This window comes from Hypanus sabinus, chromosome 17 (genome assembly GCF_030144855.1).
Source record: "Hypanus sabinus isolate sHypSab1 chromosome 17, sHypSab1.hap1, whole genome shotgun sequence".
Taxonomy (NCBI): domain Eukaryota; kingdom Metazoa; phylum Chordata; class Chondrichthyes; order Myliobatiformes; family Dasyatidae; genus Hypanus; species Hypanus sabinus.
Window position 1 is genome coordinate 47,824,770 of NC_082722.1, and position 21,522 is coordinate 47,846,291.

The 21,522-nt window shown below is 37.5% G+C and overlaps 2 protein-coding genes across 2 annotated transcripts in view; one reads left to right on the forward strand and one right to left on the reverse strand.

Moving 5' to 3' along the window:
* Window positions 1–38: 38 nt before the first annotated feature.
* The window catches only part of cep89 (centrosomal protein 89), a 119,892-nt gene continuing 98,408 nt past the window's right edge, over window positions 39–21,522 (reverse strand). Inside the window, exons 18-19 of the mRNA XM_059992997.1 lie at window positions 9,736–9,905; window positions 39–1,535 (exon numbers count right to left, since the gene is read on the reverse strand). Of these exons, the coding sequence (XP_059848980.1) occupies window positions 1,094–1,535; window positions 9,736–9,905 (612 nt within the window). The 3' untranslated portion in view covers window positions 39–1,093. The remainder of the gene's footprint in view (window positions 1,536–9,735; window positions 9,906–21,522) is intronic.
* On the forward strand, window positions 9,910–20,632 carry zgc:165481 (uncharacterized protein LOC100073327 homolog). Its single transcript, XM_059992998.1, has 3 exons — window positions 9,910–10,047; window positions 15,403–15,564; window positions 19,205–20,632. The coding sequence occupies exon 3, from the start codon at window positions 19,205–19,207 to the stop codon at window positions 19,907–19,909; it is 705 nt and encodes a 234-aa protein (XP_059848981.1). The 5' UTR covers window positions 9,910–10,047; window positions 15,403–15,564; the 3' UTR covers window positions 19,910–20,632.

Below are 21,522 nucleotides of genomic sequence, written 5' to 3' on the forward strand. Positions count from 1 at the left end.
TTGAATAAGTTGGCGAGGATGTAACTTCAGAATTTGCAAGATCTCTAGTTTATTCCAGCTATACAAAGGTATTTCATTTAATGGCATACCCTAAAGATGCCGCAAGATGATTATTCATTTGAAATCAATTTCCATATGAATCAAAATTAATAAGCACAAGATTAAAAAAACTGGAAATAGAAACACATGTCACAAAAATACCTAGAAATGATGTAAATGCATGGGGTTATAGAAATAATACAATATATATTAAACTTATCAGAACACTGAGCATTGAATTCAAAACTGTTTTGTAAACTAGAGGAGTATTTTTACCAGAAAATAATGCTTGATAGTTTTCCTTTTCTTTTGGGTTTTCATTACAAATATGCTGTTAGTTTGATGGTCCATTTAAATAAAATATTAGTATTTTAGCAAATTCAATGTCAATTGTTAATAATATATCCAAAAGTAACAAATATCAACATATGCTTTTTATTATGAACCCATGCATGTACAAATATACATTTTCCTCTTGGATTTGTACTCAAAGGCATTAGACCAGTTAAAAATCCTGCATTTCACTGACAGTTCCAACAGACTCATGTCACTGGCCTGCATAAAATAATATTGCTTCATACAATGTAAAATACTTCTACTTTATAATTTAACAAGCCCAATGGTATAAATTCCTGTTCCACTGTTATTCCCCAAAAGAACCCTCAATATCATATATAATCTCGATTACGTCACTTAAATGAATATGTTAAATCAATATACAAATACTATTTGAACAATTACTACTTAACATCTAGATTGTATATTTTAATATGGTTCTGCAACTAAAAGAATGTAAATTTAGTTCATTCATATGTCTGATGGGATGTGGGCATTGAATAAATTATATGAATATTTGGATCATTAATCCTAGAGGTGCTAATACATATTGAATAATGGATATTGCTATAATGCAAATAGTTTAAATATAAACTTTAAAAGATAAGTATAAAAACACCTTTATATGAATCAGTAAAGTATTTCATGATGCATAAAACATTTCTATTAAAGTTGATAAGAAGAAATGATAATTATGGGAGTGTTTATTATAATCACATTAAGAATAGAAATCATGCTCATTTTTGTCACTTTCATCAGAAGAGGTAACTCGTTGATGATCAGAATCAGAGTCAAACATTGGACTCTTTATATTTTCTTCCCTGGGCTTTTGCTTTCTTTGTTGAGTGACTGTACAATCTCCACTTTCAGGCAAATGAGCAGACAGTTTTTTGTTATTATTTGGCTGCAAGTTGTTCTCATGTGACCTTCTATCTCCTACCCTTCTGGCAGAGGAGACTATTACATCACAGTAGCTGGATGCTCTTAAGTCCGACTGTCTGCCTAAATACCTGCAAGGGATTTCCTCTATATCAAGTTGATCAAAGTTGACTGTATCCCAGAGATTAGTACTTTGTAAAGTGCTACATAAAAGATCTTTCATCCGCTGATTCTCTCTCATAGTTGATTCCCAGACTGTCTCAAGCTCAGATTCTACTTGCCTAAATGAAAGAACAAAATAAATCTTTTAGCATTATTGAACATTTATCTGTGAGGTTGAGATGAGGTTATTTATTGATTCGTTAAGCACTGAATTTACATATCCCTCGGGTAATGAATATGTCAGACTGCTTTTATGCAACAGGTTTAGTTGCTTACTCAGAAACAAATAGGAAATTAATGCAAATAAATGCATTAATAATAAAAAAATAAAATAACCTTTGAAAATAAATAAGTCTATGTAGGAATATGCTCCTCCATGCTTGAATGTAAAAAGAGAATATTGCATGTCTTGTCTGCTGCATAATATCAGATTATTTTAATAACATATTTTTAAAAAAATGAAAAGCCAGTCTAAGGAACTCATGAACAAAAATTATTCACTGACAAAGACAGTTGCTATGAAAATAATTCACATATTCCAACAAAGGCAACACATTCTGCAATTTGATGGCATTTTCTGTCAGATGTTTTCTGCAATTATTTTACCATATTTAATTTTATAGATTTAAAAAGGGAAAGATATATAGTTATGAATAAATTAGTGGCATCTAAAATGCTACAATAGTCATTGAGCACCAAAGAGATAAAATTTTGAATTGCTCCTGAGATTTTTTAAAAATAAAATTAAATAATGAAATCAATCCTTGAGGTGCTTTTGTTTTAAAGTTTGGAAAAAAATGTTTATCAAATAATTTTTTCTGTATCACCTTGACAAGTGAAATCCTAATGCCAGCTGTTGGTAGGCTAATACTTGACAGTATTGCACAATAAAAATATTAAGAACCCACTAAAATTCACCATCTTGACTACACTTAGAGAAAATAATTGCTACCACACTAGTGAACCATAAATATCCATGGAATGTGGTATTATAGCTAGAACAAAATTTGAAACATTAGAGATACCAAGAGAGGAACAAGCAGACCTAAGCATACAGGAGAGCAATGAGTGAAAATAATTTCAGGCAGACAAGAAGTGGCGCCTAAAAGGTCAATGTTCCAGGTCAAGACTCTGCATCAGGACTCAAATGCTGCTCAACCTGTTGATTTCCTCTGTTATGAGTGCTGAACAGACCTGATGGAAATGGGGTGCAGAGTTAACCATTTCTCCTCCCCCCCGAGAACTATGAGCTATTACTATTGCTATGCTGCTAATGAGAGAGAGAGAGAGATGAAGCACAGAGGCAGGAATATCTGCTACAGATAAGAGAGAGACACACACAGTTGATTTACGTATTATGGCTTCTTCACTGGATTCTTCACCTTTTGCTGCAAGGACGTTACTTTGCTCATTAACATTCCTAAGGAGACAGCAGGAGTGGTCTGATTTGATGGACATGGTCATTTTGAGTTGATGGATGGCTGATAAAAGACAGGTGGGGATAAAAGACAGGTGTGGGAAGACACCCCTCAGACACACCAGTGGACACTGACCGAGTGTTGTGCACTCACAGGAAGGTGGGGGCTTCGAGGACCGAATCAGGAGATCGGTCAATAAAGCTCACAGTGTGAGGGCAGGGCCGGTGGGGACTTGTGTGTGTGTCCACTCATGCCAGAGTGATGAGTCCACCACAGAAGAACGGTCTAGCCGAGGACGGAGGGGTCATAACCGAATGACCACAACGATACAACGGAATCAGAATACAACAGAAGGTTTGCTGGCTGCAGCTGCTCAATCTCTTGCTCGCTCGCTCTCTCTCTCCAACAACTTACAATACAACAACTGCAACTACAACACACATGAACTGAACTGAACTCTATATTCTCTTATGACAATTTGTTTACCCGTAGACATTGATAGAGCTTGTTTATTATTGTTGATTATTATTCCTACACTTCTATGTTCATTATTACTAACCTGTTTTATCTGTATATTTGCATTTTTGATACTGTATTGTGTAGCTTACTAATAAACACCTTTAGTTATTGGTACCACCAGACTCCAACGGATTCTTCTATTTCTGCTGGTCTGTAAACCCAGTTACGGGGTATGTAACACCTCCAGCACATGTTTGCACATAAGAAGGTTAGATCATTTTTTTGCCAGAATCCTAATGCATTCAATTAGTGACTGTAATCAAAACTATCTTGTAACTCTAACAGAGGCAGAAACTTGAAAAGAGAAATAGAAACAACTACTTCTGAGCAAAGCGGTACAAATTTGACAGTCCGTTATTTCATTAAAAACTCGGGAGAAGTTAGCGATACTGGAGATGGAAATTGTTTACACGGATAAAAATGGCAAAGGCTCTTTTTTTCCCCAACTGAGGAGAAGGATGAAGTTTCATGGAGAGGGCTACAATACCTGAGACAGAATAGCTAACAAATGACATTAGGAGCTGGATGATCAGTGAATACGGGAATTGTGTTAAGGGTGAACAAGATAGATATCATTGAACAAGGTGAGCTTGTAACCTGAGGGGGTGGGGAAATAGAAGAACCCTGAAGTTATATACAAATTTGGGAAAAGAAGCTACAAAGAGATTAAGGATATAAAACCCACAGTGTTTTATGTGGTGCAGCTAGGCCTGGTAATGAGTGGCTAAGCCTTTTGTCTATCATGTCCCTTCAAGTTAAGGCAAGAGAGATGAGATGTGTTTCTGAGGAACAGATAGGCTAAGAGGTTATTGGTTTTGAAGAGACCAGGTGATCAAAGATAGGCAAGGGTAACAATGAGCTTCAAGACTTTGGCCTCAATACCTCCTAGTGCAATTAGATCTTTGAATTCCTCAATTGGAGACCCCAGCCAATTTGGATTGGAAATGCCATCTCCTCCATGATCTCGAAGTATAAGGAATAAAGTAGATCAGCTTGAGGCTCAGTTGGAAATTGGTAAGTACCATGTTGTGGGAATGACTGAGACATGGCTTCAAGCGGGCAGGGCCTGGGAAATGAATATTCAAGGATATACATCTTATTGAAAGGACAGACTGACTGGCAGAGGGGGTGGGGTGGCTCTGTTGGTGAGGAATGATATTCAGTGCCTTGCGAGGGGGGGACATTGAACCTGGGGATATAGAGTCAGTATGGATAGAACTGAGAAATTCTAAGGGTAGAAAGACCCTAATGGGAGTTATCTACAGGCCCCCAAACAGCAGTCTGGATGTAGGGTGTAAGTTGAATGAAGAGTTAAAATTGGCATGTCACAAAGGTAATGATACAGTTGTCATGGGGGATTTCAACATGCAGGTAGACTGGGAGAATCAGAATGGTACTGGACCCCAAGAAAGGGAGTTTGTGGCCTCTGAGATGGATTCTTAGAACAGCTTGTACTGGAGCCTACCAGGGAGAAGGCAATTCTAGATTTAGTGTTGTGCAATGAACCAGATTTGATCAGGGACCTCGAGGTAAAGGAACCATTAGGAGGTAGTAACCATAATATGATATGTTTTAACCTACAATTTGAGAAGGAGAAGGGAAAATCAGATGTATCAGTATTACAGTTGAACAAAGGGAACTATAGAGCTATGAGGAAGGAGCTGGCCAAAGTTCAATGGAACAATACCCTAGCAGGGAAGACAGTGGAACAAAAATGGCAGGTATTTCTGGGAATAATGCAGAAGTTGCAGGATCAGTTCATTCCAAAGAGGAAGAAAGATCCTCAGGGGAGTAAGGGGCGGCCGTGGCTGACGAGGGAAGTAAACGGCAGTATAAAAATAAAAGAGAAGAAGCATAACATAGCAAAGATGAGTGGGAAACCAGAGTTTTTAAAGAGCAACAGAAGATAACAAAAAAGGCAATTCACCAAGAAAAAATGAAGTACGAAGGTAAACTAGCCAAGAATATAAAGGAGGATAGTAAAAACTTCTTTAGGTATGTGAATAGCAAAAAAATAGTTAAGACCAAAATTGGGCCACTGAAGACAGAAACGGGTGAATTTATTATGGGGAACAAGGAAATGGCAGATGAGCTGAACAGGTACTTTGGATCTGTCTTCACTAGGGAAGACACAAACAATCTCCCAGATGTAATAGTGGCCAAAGGAGCTAGGGTAAAGGATGAACTGAAAGAAATTTATATTAGGCAAGAAACGGTGTTGGATAGACTGTTGAGTTTGAAGGCTGATAAGTCCCCAGGACCTGATGGTCTGCATCCCAGCGTACTTAAAGAGGTGGCTCTAGAAATTGTGGACACATTGGTAATCATTTTCCAATGTTCTATAGATTCAGGAACAGTTCCTGCTGATTGGAGGGTGGCTAATGTTGTCCCACTTTTCAAGAAAGGAGGGAGAGAGAAAACAGGGAATTATAGACAGGTTAGCCTGACGTCAGTGATGGGAAAGATGCTGGAGTCAATTATAAAAGAGGAAATTACAACACCTTTGGATAGCAGTAGAAGGATCAGTCCGAGTCAGCATAGATTTATGAAGGGAAAATCATGCTTGACTAATCTTCTGGAGCTTTTTGAGGATGTAACTATGAAAATGGACAAGGGAGAGCCAGTGGATGTAGTGTACCTGGACTTCCAGAAAGCTTTTGATAAAGTCCCACATAGGAGATTAGTGAGCAAAATTAGGGCACATGGTATTGGGGGCAGAGTACTGACATGGATTGAAAATTGGCTGGCTGACAGGAAACAAAGAGTAGTGATTAATGGGTCCCTTTCAGAATGGCAGGCTGTGACCAGCCGGGTACCGCAAAGTTTGGTGCTGGGACCGCAGCTGTTTACAACATACATTAATGATTTAGATGAAGGGGTTAAAAGTAACATTAGCAAATTTGCTGATGACACAAAGCTGGGTGGCAGTGTGAAATGTCAGGAAGATGTTATGAGAATGCAGGGTGACTTGGACAGGTTGGGTGAGTGGGCAAATGTATGGCAGGTGCAGTTTAATGTGGATAAATGTGAGGTTATCCACTTTGGTGGCAAGAACAGGAAGGCAGATTACTATCTAAATGGAGTCAAGTTAGGAAAAGGGGAAGTACAATGAGATCTAAGTGTTCTTGTACATCAGTCAATGAAAGCAAGCATGCAGGTACAGCAGGCAGTGAAGAAAGCTAATGGCATGCTGGCTTTTATAACAAGAGGAATTGAGTATAGGAGTAAAGAGGTCCTTCTACAGCTGTACAGGGCCCTGGTGAGACCCCACCTGGAGTATTGTGTGAAGTTTTCGTCTCCAAATTTGAGGAAGGACATTCTTGCTATTGAGGGAGTGCAGCGTAGGTTCACAAGGTTAATTCCCGGAATGGTGGGACTGTCATATGTTGAAAGATTGGAGTGACTGGGCTTGTATACACTGGAATTTAGAAGGATGAGAGGGGATCTGATTGAAACATGTAAGATTATTAAGGGATTGGACATGCTGGAGGCAGGAAGCATGTTCCCACTGATAGGTGAGTCCAGAACTAGAGGCCACAGTTTAAGAATAAGGGGTAGGCCATTTAGAACAGAGATGTTGAAAAACTTTTTCACCCAGAGAGTGGTGGATATGTGAAACGCTCTGCTGCAGAAGGCAGTGGAGGCCAAGTCTCTGGATGCATTCAAGAGAGAGCTAGATAAAGCTCTTACAGATAGCGGGGTCAAGGGATATGGGAAAAGGGCAGGAATGGGATACTGATTGTGTATGATCAGCCATGATCACAGTGAATGGCGGTGCTGGCTAGAAGGGCCAAATGGCCTACTCCTGCACCTACTGTCTATTGTCCATCAGCACAAGGGCACCATAAGGCTATCTGCTTAGCCCCTGCTCTACTCACTTTACACTTATGATGCGAGGCTAAGCACAGGTCCAATGTCATATTTAGGTTTGCTGATGACACCAGTGTCATAGGCTGAACCAAAGGTGGTTACAAATCAGCAAACAGGAGGGAGATTGAAAATATGGCTGAGTGGTGCCACAACAACAACCTCTTAATCTCAGCAAGACTAAGGAGCTGATTATTGACTTCAGGAGATAACCAGAGGTCCATGAGCCAGTCATCATTGGGAGATCAGAGGTGGAGCAGGTCAGCAACTCTAAATTCCTCATTTCAGAGGACTTATCCTGAGTTTATCATGCAAGTACAATTATGAAGAAAGCATGGAAGAGTCTCTACTTTGTTAGACGTTTGCAAAGTTTCACCATGACACCTGAAACTTTGACAAACTTCTATAGATGTGTGCTGCATCACTGCGTGGTATGGAGCCACAAATATCCTTGAATGGAAAAAGCCTACAAGAAGTAGTGGATCCCATCCAGTCCATCAAGGGTTCCTCCCCACCACAGAGTACATCAACATGGAACGCAACAGCAGGAAAGCAGTATCCACCATCAGACACCCTCACCATCCAGGTCATGCTCTCTTCTCCCTGATTCTATCAGGAAGGTGGTACACGAACCTCAGGACTCACACCACCACGTTAAGGAACAGTTTCAACCAGAGGAGATAACTTCACTCGCTCCATCACTGAACTGTTCCCACAACCTATGGACTCACTTTCAAGGATCCTTCATCTCATGTTCTCAATATTGTTTATTTATTTATTCTTTTTTTGTATTTGCACAGTTTGTTGACTTTTGTACACTAGCTGCTTGCCTGTTGGCATGGTCTTCTATTATGGTTATTGGATTTATTGAGTATGCCTGCAAGAAAATGAATCTCTGGATTGTATATGGTGATATACATGGACTTCGATAATAAATTTGCTTTGAACTTTGAAGTCAGGTTGTGTATTTCCCTAATGTACTTTGAAAGAGTAAATAAGGAGAAACTGTTTTCACTTGTAGGTGACTTGGGCAATTCCCAAAAGAACTTTGATTCTTTGGATCATGAGTCATGTTGACCTTGACTGTATAGCTTGAAAAGACAGAGGAAGTGGATTCAATAATGATTATTGATACAGAATTAGATAAGATATTTAGAAAAGAAAAAAAAAAAGAGAAAGCAGAAGGTGATTCTGCTACTAACTTGATAGCTTTATTTTAAAGGAGTTGTTGCAAATACAATGAGCCAAAGAACATCTCACTAGGCTTAATTCTATTATTTATCTGGTCTCTCAAACTCAGGGAATTATTGTCATTACTACTTAGCAGCTCAAAATTCTATATTCAAACTATATTTACTACTTAAATACAGAGCAAAAATATAATGCAGTGTACTGTTCCAAGCACCTAGAGGCATACTCCACCCTGTGCATTTCTAAATACATTATTGTTTAATATTTATATGTCAATCAATTTTTAAAAATCCATGTTGTTATGTTTATGCAGATTAATATGACCTAAATGAAGACTGAAAGAGTCAATCTCTCCCAGCAGAGTGCTGAATGTAAAAAATAATATGACTAATATTCATTGTGTGTGATATTATCTATTCATTTAATCCTTGCAAACTGTTTTGAAGGCAGTGGCTGTTGCTTTAACTACTATATGGTTCAGTAACTACAGCAACCTAGCATCTTGGATTCAGCTCTGGAAATATTTTAATCTATCATCTCAGAAAATCTATAATCAGCTGTAAATAAAAATGGTGAATAGATCTATGTCATCCCCTCTCTCCCACCCTGTGAACACAATGGGATTTTACTGCACAGCTGGCAATAGGATGCAATCGCTGCTGACAAGTATCACTTGAAATAAGATTGCATTCTTCTCACAATCATAACCTCTGTTACGCAAGGACAACTTCTGCTGTTGGTCTCAGATTTCCCTTCTGCATCCAAGCAACTGTCTAGATTAATTGTATTAATGACGTTTGGTATTTGTCTCTGCCCTCCACACCCTACCAAGCAAGGCAGATTTAACTGAATATCTTCATTGCATACTGCTTCAATCAACAATGCAGATCTCACAACTTTAAACAAAACCAATATTTTAACTGAAGCAAGAGATTTTGAAATGAAAGGAAAATTCAACATTTTATCCAGAAGTATAAAATTGGAGCTTGTTTGCTGGATGTTTTTACTCCTACGTGACAATCAGATTTCCAACGATCAATTTATTTGGCAACAACAGGAAGGAAAAAGAAACCAGCAGCAATAAATCTTTAAATAGGATCAGCAGTGGTTTCTGACATCAAGATAAAAGAACATTACATTCAGAATAATAGAATTTTGACTTCTGCCATTTGTTCCTGCACATTTACAACGAATTTTATGTGCATTAGCTAAACAATCCAACAAAGCAACAGATGGAAATAATGCAATGAAGGAATCTGGAGGCACATATTTTCCCATTTATCGATATGTTATAATTGGCTTGCTATACCACTGACAGCTTTACCTTTTCTGTTCAAGCAGTCCATCAAGGCTTTCCTGCTTGTCCTTCACTAGCTGCTGAAGATGTCGTATTTCCCGTTGGTACTGAGCAGACCTTCTGGCAAAATCCTCTTCCTGTTCCTTCATACGGTTGTTGATGTCTCCTAGTTTCACGGCAGCTTGTGTTTTATATACCTTTGTGAAATAATTGAATGGCACTGTCATTGTAGTTACTCTGCTGTGCAAAAGATGTTTATCGGTATCGCAATAAACTGCTGGGTTGTGGATTACCCGAGGAAAAACATTCTTCTAGTCTGAACAGGCAAGGCATAATAAGGTATTTTTTTTTACTATTTGTATGCAAGTTTTATTTTATATAAGATATTCACTTGGGAATATGTTACCAACAAGCAAAGTTTTCACCATGGAATTAAATCTAAAATTTTCCTTTAAGTTTATTTTTTTTAACATTTACAGATTTAAATACCTTTATTTAAAATGAACATATACACATTAATATTTCAGGTCTTAATAATGCTAGTAATGATTTTTCTACATTGGTTCCTAAGAATCTTATTTCTAATTATTTTTTATTTACTCTTTTCTTTTTAACTAAGTACTGAAATGCTTGTCTTTTAGGCAAATTAATAATCACGATGAGGATTGAAAGAACTACTGGGACCCTAGATTTAAAATGAAAATATGAATTTCATAATTAAGATGCAATTAGGCTATTATAGAATTGGTATTTCTCCTGCATAGAAAATATGAAATTCAGGATATTGTTTAATACTTTTTTTTTAAATCCAATACTTACCCATACCGTATCCTTACAACAGCTGTGTCAGATCACAGCAACCATTTGGAATCTTTCATTAACACTACTTTTAGGGATATGGGCCCAATCCTAAACAATTTGCATCTAGAGAGCTCCAGCCATCAAGCATCATCACAAACTATAAACAACTATAAATGCACTCTGGCTGCAATAAATCAAGGGTAATTTTTCCTGAAGTTTTCCTCTTTTTTCTGCACTTGACCCCAAGACTTATTAGTACCATGATAATCAGATTTTTAATTTTGTTGATTCATTATATTTGTTGATTGCCTTTAGGATCTTCAATTACTGTCTCAACATATTCTATTCCAATATAAGCAAATTCACCTGTAGTAGGAGTTGCTTATATGCTGGCATCAGACAGTTGATACTTTGCTGCACCCTTATCCTAATGCCATGATAAACGTCCTGTTAAAAGATCTACAATATATACAGGAGATCAGACAGAGATAGAACAATGTCTCAGGTAGCCTCAGACAACATTTGCAAAGTTTGATCCTCCTCACCTTATTGATGCTAAAATAGAACACAACACAGATGGCTTCAAAAATACATTAAACACATCAGTATCCTTTTCCTATGTTGCATCTATTTGATTAACATTACTAAATTAACAATTCCACAAATGTATCTATCCCATCATCATTTAGCAGTTGCCAGTGCTAAGGTTCATCACATTTCTCAGCCAACAGCCTATTCTGATCCTTCAGCAAGAAAATAGTCCATGCTTGATTGTTGCAAGCCAATTTGCCACCTCCAATAATAAAAACTCCAATTCTAAATCATTACCATGCAACACACATATCAGCATTCCCAGTACTGATCTTTGTAGTTCCTATCTATTAACATCCTGATGAAGCTCAATACAAATAACAGTTTGTGCTCTTTATATAATCAGCTTATAAATCAAGCACTACCCTATGCTTTTCAGCCTTGAGAACCAACTTCAGATATTGCATTACTTTAATTTTTATAAGTTTTAAGAGCGACAAAAGTGAAAGAAATTAATTGGGGGAGATGGAAATTAAAAGGATGGTGTCACTTGCAATCAGAGACAGAATGAATTCTTCCACTCCAATGATTTGTAAATAGAAAAAACTTCATTAATCAAGTGCTTACAGCTTTGTGCTGAGAATCTTATCAACTGTTTATAAACCAGTGGGTCTATTTTGCCCAATAAATCTCTAATTAAAGTTGGAAAAGTGAAATATACAATAAAGTAATTGAAGCAAAGACATACATATTCATCTCAGAGTCAAATGTAATGTGCAATTGAAGTTCAAAGTAAATTTACTATTGAAGTATATATATTAAACCTTATACAATACGGGGATTCATTTTCTTGCAGGGATACATAGTAAGTCCAAGAAACAGTAAAATACCACTTTAGAATCAGGCTCGGAATTGCACTGCTGACTTTGGGTGCACTGAAAACAGGTGGATTTTAGATCCTGAGCATCCTGTAGGGGTCTGAACTTTGTCTATACATCAGCGTTTTTATTCATGGTTAAGTAATATGCGACAGCCCCAAATTAAATCTATGCACAGGGCCTGCACAAGATAATCACTGCTCCAGTTAACATATGAATCTCATGTAACAAAAAAAAGATTGCTTCTATTTGATCTGATCATTAAAACATTCAAAATATAATTATCCCTCCTAAATTTAGGCAAATGCTTAATTGAGTTGGCCAACAGAGGCTAATTCCAATAATTTTCCATGTGTGAAGAACATTAGTATCTCCCAAATAAGAAACAAATCTAAAATTTTTTAAAAATCCAGTACTAAACAACATAAACTTTTTTTTTACTGGTCAGTGGAATTAGTTGCATGTTTTATATGCTGGCATCAACTACAAATACTCATCAGCATAAGAAATAAGTCAGAGAAAATCATTGAGAACGTAACTGTAGTGAAGCATACCCATCTACTTTTAATAACAAATAAAAGTGGCCTTCTTTTCCAAATGTCAGATTTTTGGATCATGCCTTCCACATATGATTAGCTTGAAAGCTTTGCTCTTTAAAAAGATTGGATTAATATTTGAGAACAGAAAAAGTAAACTTCAATTAGCCTCAATTTAAGAAAATGCGAGTCCCATGTGTTTTGAGAATCAGTTGTTATTAATGAAAAAATGCTTCTGAATATCAATATCATGGAGTGGAACTTGCCAGTCATCCAGTAGCCCATTCCACAAGGTGACAAATCAAGATGAATACTATTTACATATTGATTGCAATTGATTTTTGATCTCCCAGTCTCCAGAGCAGCAAATCAATAGCTCTTTGGGGAGAGATAACCTTGATATTTCCCAGGTGAAATGAGCACATCTTGCAAATATGCTGAAGCTTCATAATATTGTAAGATATGGCCTGCATCATTTTATGAGAAATTGCCAATGTAACTAAACATAATTCTCAGTTCTGACCTTACAATGGAAGAAAGGTTATTGATAAAACAGCTGAAGTCCTAAAGCACTTCTAAGGAATGTCCTGGGCTGGGATATTTGATCCACAACAACCCTAAACACAAGAAATTCTTCAGATGCTGGAAATTCAAAGCAGCAAACACAAAATGCTAGAGAAACTCAGCAGGTCAGGCAGCATCTATGGAAATGAACAGACAGTCAGTGTTTCAGGCTGAAACCCTTCATCAGGATACATAACCCATTTTCCCTTGTCTTTAAACTCTGAAGCTCAGGATGCAGTCACTTGCGCACTGAAGTGGGAGGGGCCTGAATAAGAGTGAAAGAGAAAATGTTCCATATAGTCTTTCAAAAAAACTCAGGCTGCTGTTACTTCCTTTAGTTAGACAACTCATCGAGACAAGCTGACTGAAATTAAGGGAGAAGTTGTTAGGTTTGAGATCAGGTTCAGCTTGGCAAATTGGAGTGCTGGTGGCAGGGAGGTGGGTGGGAGGGTCATGTGCAGTGGTAAGAAAAGACTGGTTGGGCCTCTTCTGAAGAAAGAAGTGATGGGTCTCAGATCCTCCGAATGTGGGATGGAGGTACAAAGTGATTGTATATCCATAAAAAAGATGAATTTATTGAAACCAGAGAATTAGAAACTATTGAACTATTAGGGTGCATCAGAATTGTAATGGATGCAAGTGGTAAGGAATTAGATGGTGAAGAAAGAATGGAGTTAAATTGGGAATAAATAATTTCAATTGGGCAAGGGCAGGTTGAAACAGTCAACTTACTGAAATAGATCTAGGGTTAGAATATAGAAGTCAGCAGTGCAGGGATGAGAAATCATAAGGCTGGAAATTGTGGAAGGAAGATGTCCAGAGAAATTGAAATCCAATTGCTTATTGCTTATCAGATAATTGTCTCCCAATCTCAGATCTTATTTTCTAATGACCTTTCTGAAAAATCTAGCTTTTTTTAAAAAATACTACCCCTGGTAGGAATAAATAGTCTTTCATGCTGTAGACTTTGCTATGTGCAACCCCTTTTGCTAGGTGTAGACTCACAACTTTGCTAACTCCATCCATATCTTATATATAGCAATTCAGATATGACTTTAAGGACTAAATTATAAAACCAAGGAAGCTCTATAAAGCGTTGGTCAAACTACATCTGGAGTACAGTGAACAATTTTGAGCTCCATATCTAAGGAAGGATATGCTAGCAATGGAGAGGGCCCACAGGAGGTGTACAAGAATAATCCTGAGGTTGAAAGGGTCAACGCATGAGTAGCATTTGATGGCTCTGGACCTCTACTTGCTGGAGGATGAGGGGGTAATCAGATTCAAAGCTACCAAATATTGAAAGTCCTTGATATCGTGGAATTGGAGAGTATGTTTCCAGTAGTGAGAAAGTCTATAACAGCACACGTTAAAACAAAAGGCCATCCCTTTAGAAGAGAAAAGGAGGCACTTCATTATCCAGAGGTTGGAAAATCTGTGGAATTCTGTGTGAAGGCTAAGTTACTGAGTATATTCAAAGAGAGGTTGATAGGTTTCTGCAAAGTAAGGTGTCGAAGGTTGCAGGGAGAAGGCAGGAGAATGAAGTTGAGTGGGAAAAATAAACCAGCTATGATGAAGTAGTGGAGAAAATCTGACAGCCGAATTCAGTTGCTAGCTCTCTCGGTCTAAACAAGAGATGTGGTGCTTCTAATCTGGCTAAGTACTGCTGCAGGTAATACTGGAGAACTTAAGAGAGATGAGAGAGCAGATATTGGAATCTGGAGCAACACACTGAACAGCCTATACAAGTTAGGCGGCAGCACTTCTTGCAAGTTGATTCTGGTATAGCCATAGCAAATGTCTCTCATTCAAGTTATCTTGCAGCCTCTAAGACAGGTGTATATAATTTCAGAAGCTAGTCACCTTCAAGGGAGTTTCTGGTCTGTCCCTTACAGATGGAAATTACAGCTTGACTGCTGAGAAGTTATTTGCTTCTTGGCAGAGGAGATTGACTACATTTGAAGAAGGAGGATAGCTGCAGTAAGATAGCAGGAAGTAAGGAGTATTACTAAACACAAGGGGTTGGGATAGAAGGAGTCAAAGAACACTGTTTAACATGGGTTTTCAGAAAATATTTCCTTTCTACCTACTTCACTAAACATACAAGAGGAATTTTATTAATCAGCTTTAAAGGAGAAGCTGGACAAACTTGGAGCATTTTCTCTGGATCATCTGAGGCTGAGGAGAGACCTGATTGAAGTTTATAAAACTTTGACAGGCATAGGTAGAATAGATAGTTCCACCTGCCCCAAGTGAAAATAGAACTGCTGGATATCTGGGTGTTGTCCATTTGAGTAGTTTTGACAGCACAGAAAAATTTGCTATTAAGACGAGGCTGGATGAAACTAAGCTGTTGAGTATTCAATCTTTAATTTCTTCTGCAGAATTAAAAATAAGATCACGAAAATCTAAAGAAATCTGATGAGAGATCCATCTTGTTCCTTTCAAGTCATGTTGATACATAGTTTACATGCTGGGAAATTCCACAAACTACAAATACTCAGAACATATAGATTTGGTTGAAAGACTCAAGTTACTACTGCAAGGTAAAGAATATTTATAAATAATATTTACAATTAAAAGCCCATTGATAAGTATTTGATTATGTATATGATTTTCATATCAACATTGATATGAAAGTGTAATCAAAAGTCAAAACACGTGGAAGATACATTGTTAAAATATTTTAATTATTAAAAACATTCAAAATGTGTTTGGAATTGAGAGAAAATTATTATTTAGTTTGTTTACTCACCAAAAATTACTTTCAAAATGCTAACAGTTCTAATGTTGCAATTACAATATTTATTCACCAATTTAAGTTGCAAAACTAAAGCTATTTATTACAGTTTATGACATGAAACCCTGTTTTGGCTTATGTTTTTTTTACCCTTAACATTGCTTCTTTCAGACAGGATTGCAGAAATTGATATGTCATAATTTTTGCATCACAATGCATTATTATAAGTAATTAAATGAAAAACAACGAACTGATTCACAAAACTCAGGGACTACGCTTTCTGTGACTCGCAAATCCAATCATTCCTCAAATAGCCAAGCAGTTTTCCCAGCAACAGTAAAAGATGTAACATGAATCCCTACATCTCATCCCTCCCCATCACCCAAGGACCTAAACTCTAGGTGAAACTGAAATTTACATGCATCTCCTCCAACCTGTTCGTTAGTGCACATTATGTAGCATCCTCTACATTGATAAGACCGAGTGCAGACTGAGAAACTTTTCCTGAGCACCTGTGCTCTGTCTGCCAGTCATCTGGACCTCCCAGTAAGCCATTTTAATTCCCTCCCTCATTCCCACATCAACCTTGACCTCTTTCACTAACAAGGTAAAACTAGAAGAATACTACCCAACAGTATGAACACTGAATTGTCAGCTAACCTGCTTCACCTCTGTCCCTTTTCCTCTCCTTCTGATCTACACACACACACACACACCCACCCACCCATTTTTTCAACACCTTCTCTCATTGCAGCAACCCATTTCCCTGTTTTATTTCCCCCAACTACTTCAGCTACCCATAACCCACATATGGATCTGTCTACTCTCCATGTCTCTTATTTGATTCCTCTTCACCTTCCTTTCTTGTCGGATTTCATAATTTGCAGGCCCTTGTTGCCTCGCAGCCTCTTGTTGTCATCTCCACCCTTCCCTCCCTTACTTTACTCCATCTGCCTGTTATTGTGCCAGCTCTTTCATTCTTTTTTTCCTACCATTCTACTGTTTACTCTCAGTTCTGATGTCTCAACTCGAAACATTATTTTCTTTAGATGCTACTGACCTGCTAAGTCATTTTCTGCTCTGAAATCTACAGTTCTTATTTTGTTAACACAAAAGCAAAATTCATATGGTGAAATAGAGACCTTTCTTTTCTAAATCCAGTATGTCTTAACATGAGAGATTATCAACCCAATTCCTTCTTTAAATGTTCAGAAAATGGCATTTTCCCTTCTTGAGCCCTAAGTATTTATTTTAAATGTTCATGGATTTTTATGGTAATGGCTGTACGTTAGTTTACAAGGCTCACTTTCCTAAAACTAGTCCCAGTATGCAATGGAAGCAAACGAGTATAGCATTTTTCTAGCTGGGACTGAAAGTCCATTTGGACTTTGAAATCCCTAACTTCTAATTTTTGTGCTGGGTATCACAAAACAGTCTCTTTACTTATTAATTTACTTTATGCATTACATGCACTTTTACATTAACTTATTCATATATTGTAACTAATAATCAGTAGATGTTCTCAAAGTGGAAATGTACAAAAGATCAAAATGACAGTAGTGTATCTGTATATGAGTTGACCATGGACTACAAATTTTACTTACATATCTCACTCAAATTTAATTTGACCGTGCTACTTGCCATAATCTCAAATCTAACATTTGATCATTGGAAGCATCTGCTCATGCAAACTGTCACTTGCAACTGTAAAAAGCTAGGGGTTCAATAATCTCTCAGATCAGCTACTAATCACAATTTGGTTTGAGCATTATTAGAAATGCATACATTTATCCAAGCAGAATGTATTCCAGCATATTCCTGATTTGTGTCCTATGGGTTGGTGAATCAGGAGGCAAACTATGTCACTGTTCCTAGTCACTCCTCAACAGTGTACTTTCCCATGCCCCTTGTCCTTCTACTTCTTCCCTTCCCACTACCAAGGCAACAAAACAGATCTTCCAAATGAGCAGCATATCACTTGCACTTTTTCCAACTTGTGTCAGGCATCCAATGCTCATGATTTGGTTTTTCAACAGTAGAAAAAAACATACAGAGTGGACTGCTTTGCAAAACTCTTGCACTAACTCCATATCTCCATAAGAATAAGAACTCCATAACTCCATCTGTCACTTTAATTTTCAGTCCCACTCTCATTTTGACTTCCTACATTGCTCCAACAAAGTCCAAACTAAATTTGAGGAATAACAATTCATCTTCTGACTAATTAGGTAAGCTTCTCACACTCCACAACCCCATCTATACGCCAGATATAGAGTCAAATTGTTTTTTTTTAATCATTTTGTTCCAGCTTTCAGTTTTCAAGCAATTGTTTCCTTGACAGCTTTGGTCTGCTCTCATTTTTATCTTTTCTCTACACCTTACCATCTTCACAAGTTAACTCATTTGACTTCGCCAGTTCTGATGAAGGGTCCTTGACTAAAAATATTAACTCTGTTTCTCTCCCCACTGATGCGGTTTGATCTGTTGAGCACTTCCAGTAATCTCTGGACAGAGCATTTCTATCACCCTAGCACCCAAACTGTTCTTCTAGGCATTCCTATGAACATCTTTGAACAACTTACAAGCATTCATGTACTGTAGGTAGCAGGGGAAGGAGGGCTGGTATGAAGAGAACAAGGAAAATGGAACGGAGATGAAAGTTGTCAAGGCAACCATTACTTTAAAAATTGGCAGTTCAGATTGCCAAAAATAAAATAAGGAATTAAAGAAATCTCTAGTGATGAAAATGGTAGAAATTATGGAAAATAGATGTGCTTTTAGTTTAGCCTATCTGCCATGATACTCAGTGTGCTAAAGATGCTTTTCTACTTCTTTAACTATGCATTACCTCTCACTGGGTTCTCAACCACATCTCTTCTTTTTCTCCATAGTTTTGTGCCCTCCTGCCCCAGCTAGAACAAAGCAAGAGTACCCCACAGCCTCCAGGATAAACAGTTCAACTTCCATAATGTCGCAATGGAACTCTATCACCAGATACATCTTCCCCTCTCCTCAACATTCTAAAGAGACCAGTTCCTCCACATCTCTCTAACCCAAATTTCCACCCTCCGAAAACCACTCTTCTCCTCACAATACTTTCCCACACAATCAACAGGCGATGCAATACCTGTCCTTTAGCTTCTTTTCTTTCAATCATCCTGAGACCCAAAAAATTCTTCCAAACATTTCTATGAATATCTATAAAACATGTACAAGCATCCATTTAAGTTGAGCATCAACATAGCACTTTAATGGGGATTTTTCTTTAGAAATTGAAAATTAGTTTCTTTGGTCAGTTGAAGCTCAAGGTCATCAATTCCATCTTAGCATAGTGCAGGATTTCTTAATACTTAAGTTGACTAACAATGAACATTAAATAATGTATTTGCCTACAGATGTAATTACAAGTTTGTGTTATTCTTTTTTCCATTGTGTCCGAATTAAAGATGAGCTGCAATTACACTGAAGAAGATGAAAGTACTGAACTGGAATGTAAAATCTGTTACCAAAAATACAATGGCCATAACCGAAAGCCGAAGATACTCGACTGTTTACACAGAATATGTGCAAGGTGTCTACACAAAATCTTAGATGCCAACGATAGTTGCCACTGCATTACCTGCCCTTTTTGTCGCCAAGAGACAGAGATCCACGATGCTGATATTGAAAATCTTCCTAATGACACAAATATTATATGCAAACTTACTGCAAGAGACAAAACACAGAATTCAGATTGCAAAGAGATAGTTTTAACACCAAAGAGCTTGACTTCATCCAATTCAACCCTGAATTCTTCTAACTGCTTAGTGATTAACATAAGGGAGGTCCAAAGGAATTCTCCAAGAAGGCATATCACATCTTATAACCACAGAGTTCACAGTCTTGACACCACATCCATTACATCTCAAAGCAGAATTGATCAAGACGTGTTCTCCAAAGTTTGCAACCGTGTGCCAAGGATACTAGTGTGGCTGCTAGGTTTATTCTATTTCAGCTCACTGCCACTTGGAATTTATCTTTTGGTAATTCAAAAAGTGACTCTTGGTATTGTTTGTGTCAGTCTTGTTCCTTCCAGTTTGACGGTTTGTTTGGTTTATGGTTTTTGTCAGTGCCTCTGTCAAGGTATATGTGATTGCTCATCAAGAAACTAATAGCCACTAAAACAAAATATCGATTTATTCAGTAGCCTTATTAAAAATGTTTGAAATGTTGGCTTGTCTTGGGATCATGCATCCATAGGGAGTGGGAAAATAATTCCAAATGCCTCTCAGGTTGTCGGATTTCACTCCCAAGTGCCCTGGCTCCAGTTCTAAAGAACCACTTTAATATAGCACTTTTCACAATCTCAGGAATCCTAAAGTGCTTTACAATTAACTAATACATTTAACATGTAATCACTGTTGTAATGTAGAAAGCATGGTAACTTAGACACAACAGACTCCCATACGGACCTTAATGAGAATTCTCGAATAGAAGACTCTTTTTTGCCCATTACTACTTTCAGCACTTCAGTTAATTTACTCCTCAATCTTTCAACCTCAGTTAACAAAAATCTCAAATTATATAACTTGTCCTTATAAATGAATCGTTCATTTCCAATCATGCTGGTGAACGGGTACCAAAACCTGAATGTAATGCCCTAAATGGATTCTGCAGAAGCATCAGTTCCTCATTTTGCAATTCAACCCCTTGGGGGAAAAAAAACATAATTTAGCCCCTTAAAAAAACTCTTATTTTGCAATTTATTTATACACATGGTCAACTCATCCCCTTTGTTTCTGCAAACACAAGGAAATCTGCAGATGCTGGAAATACAAGCAACATACACAAAATGCTGGTGGAACACAGAAGGCCAGGCATCATCTATAGGAAGAAGTACAGTCGACGTTTCAGTCCAAGACCCTTCGTCAGGACTAACTGAAAGAAGAGATCTTACTATTTCTTCTTTCAGTTAGACCTGACAAAGGGTCTCGGCCCAAAACGTCAACTGTACTTTTTCCTATGGATACTACCTGACCTGCTGCGTTCCACCAGCATTTTGTGTGTGCCCTTTGTTTCTGCACAGCTCTCACTATCAAAAACAATCTAATGTGACATTCTCAAGTCCAAATGAACAAATTGGATGATATCACACACCCCACAATTAATTTAATCTGCTAAACTTTTGCCAATTAAATTTGTGTTGTGCCCAGTTGTAAATTCATGTGCCTTCAAACACTGTCACCAGTAAATTTTATAAATTTTGCAAATACTGTTCATTTATCCGCTCATACATTAACATGCATGATGGACAAATTGAGTTCTAGTACAATTCCTTGGGGAACACCACCCCTTGTATTCAAAACATCTTGCACACCTTGCAATCAAAAAATGGTTTTCTTATTCTTGATCTCCCAAGGTTTACAATTTCCCAAAAAAGTTATTGACCAATATCACAAGGTCAACTTTATTTTCATTTTCACTAATATTACTTGTCTAGAACTTCAGCAAATGCCTTCTGAATGGCCATATGAACAACACCAAAAAGGCATTTTCAGCTAGTCTGTGAATGGTCTCTCCTATTATTTAAGGAGGGTTAATCAAATTGCAATAAAAACAGCAAAAACACTGGAAACATGCAACCGGTCAGACAGCGTCCAGGGAAAGAGAAAAAGTTAATGTTTCAGTCCAGAGATCCTGTACCAAAATTTCTGACAAATGGTCCCACCACTGAAACTTTTAAGTACTTCTCCTTCCATAGATTCTGCCTGCCCTGTTGAGTATC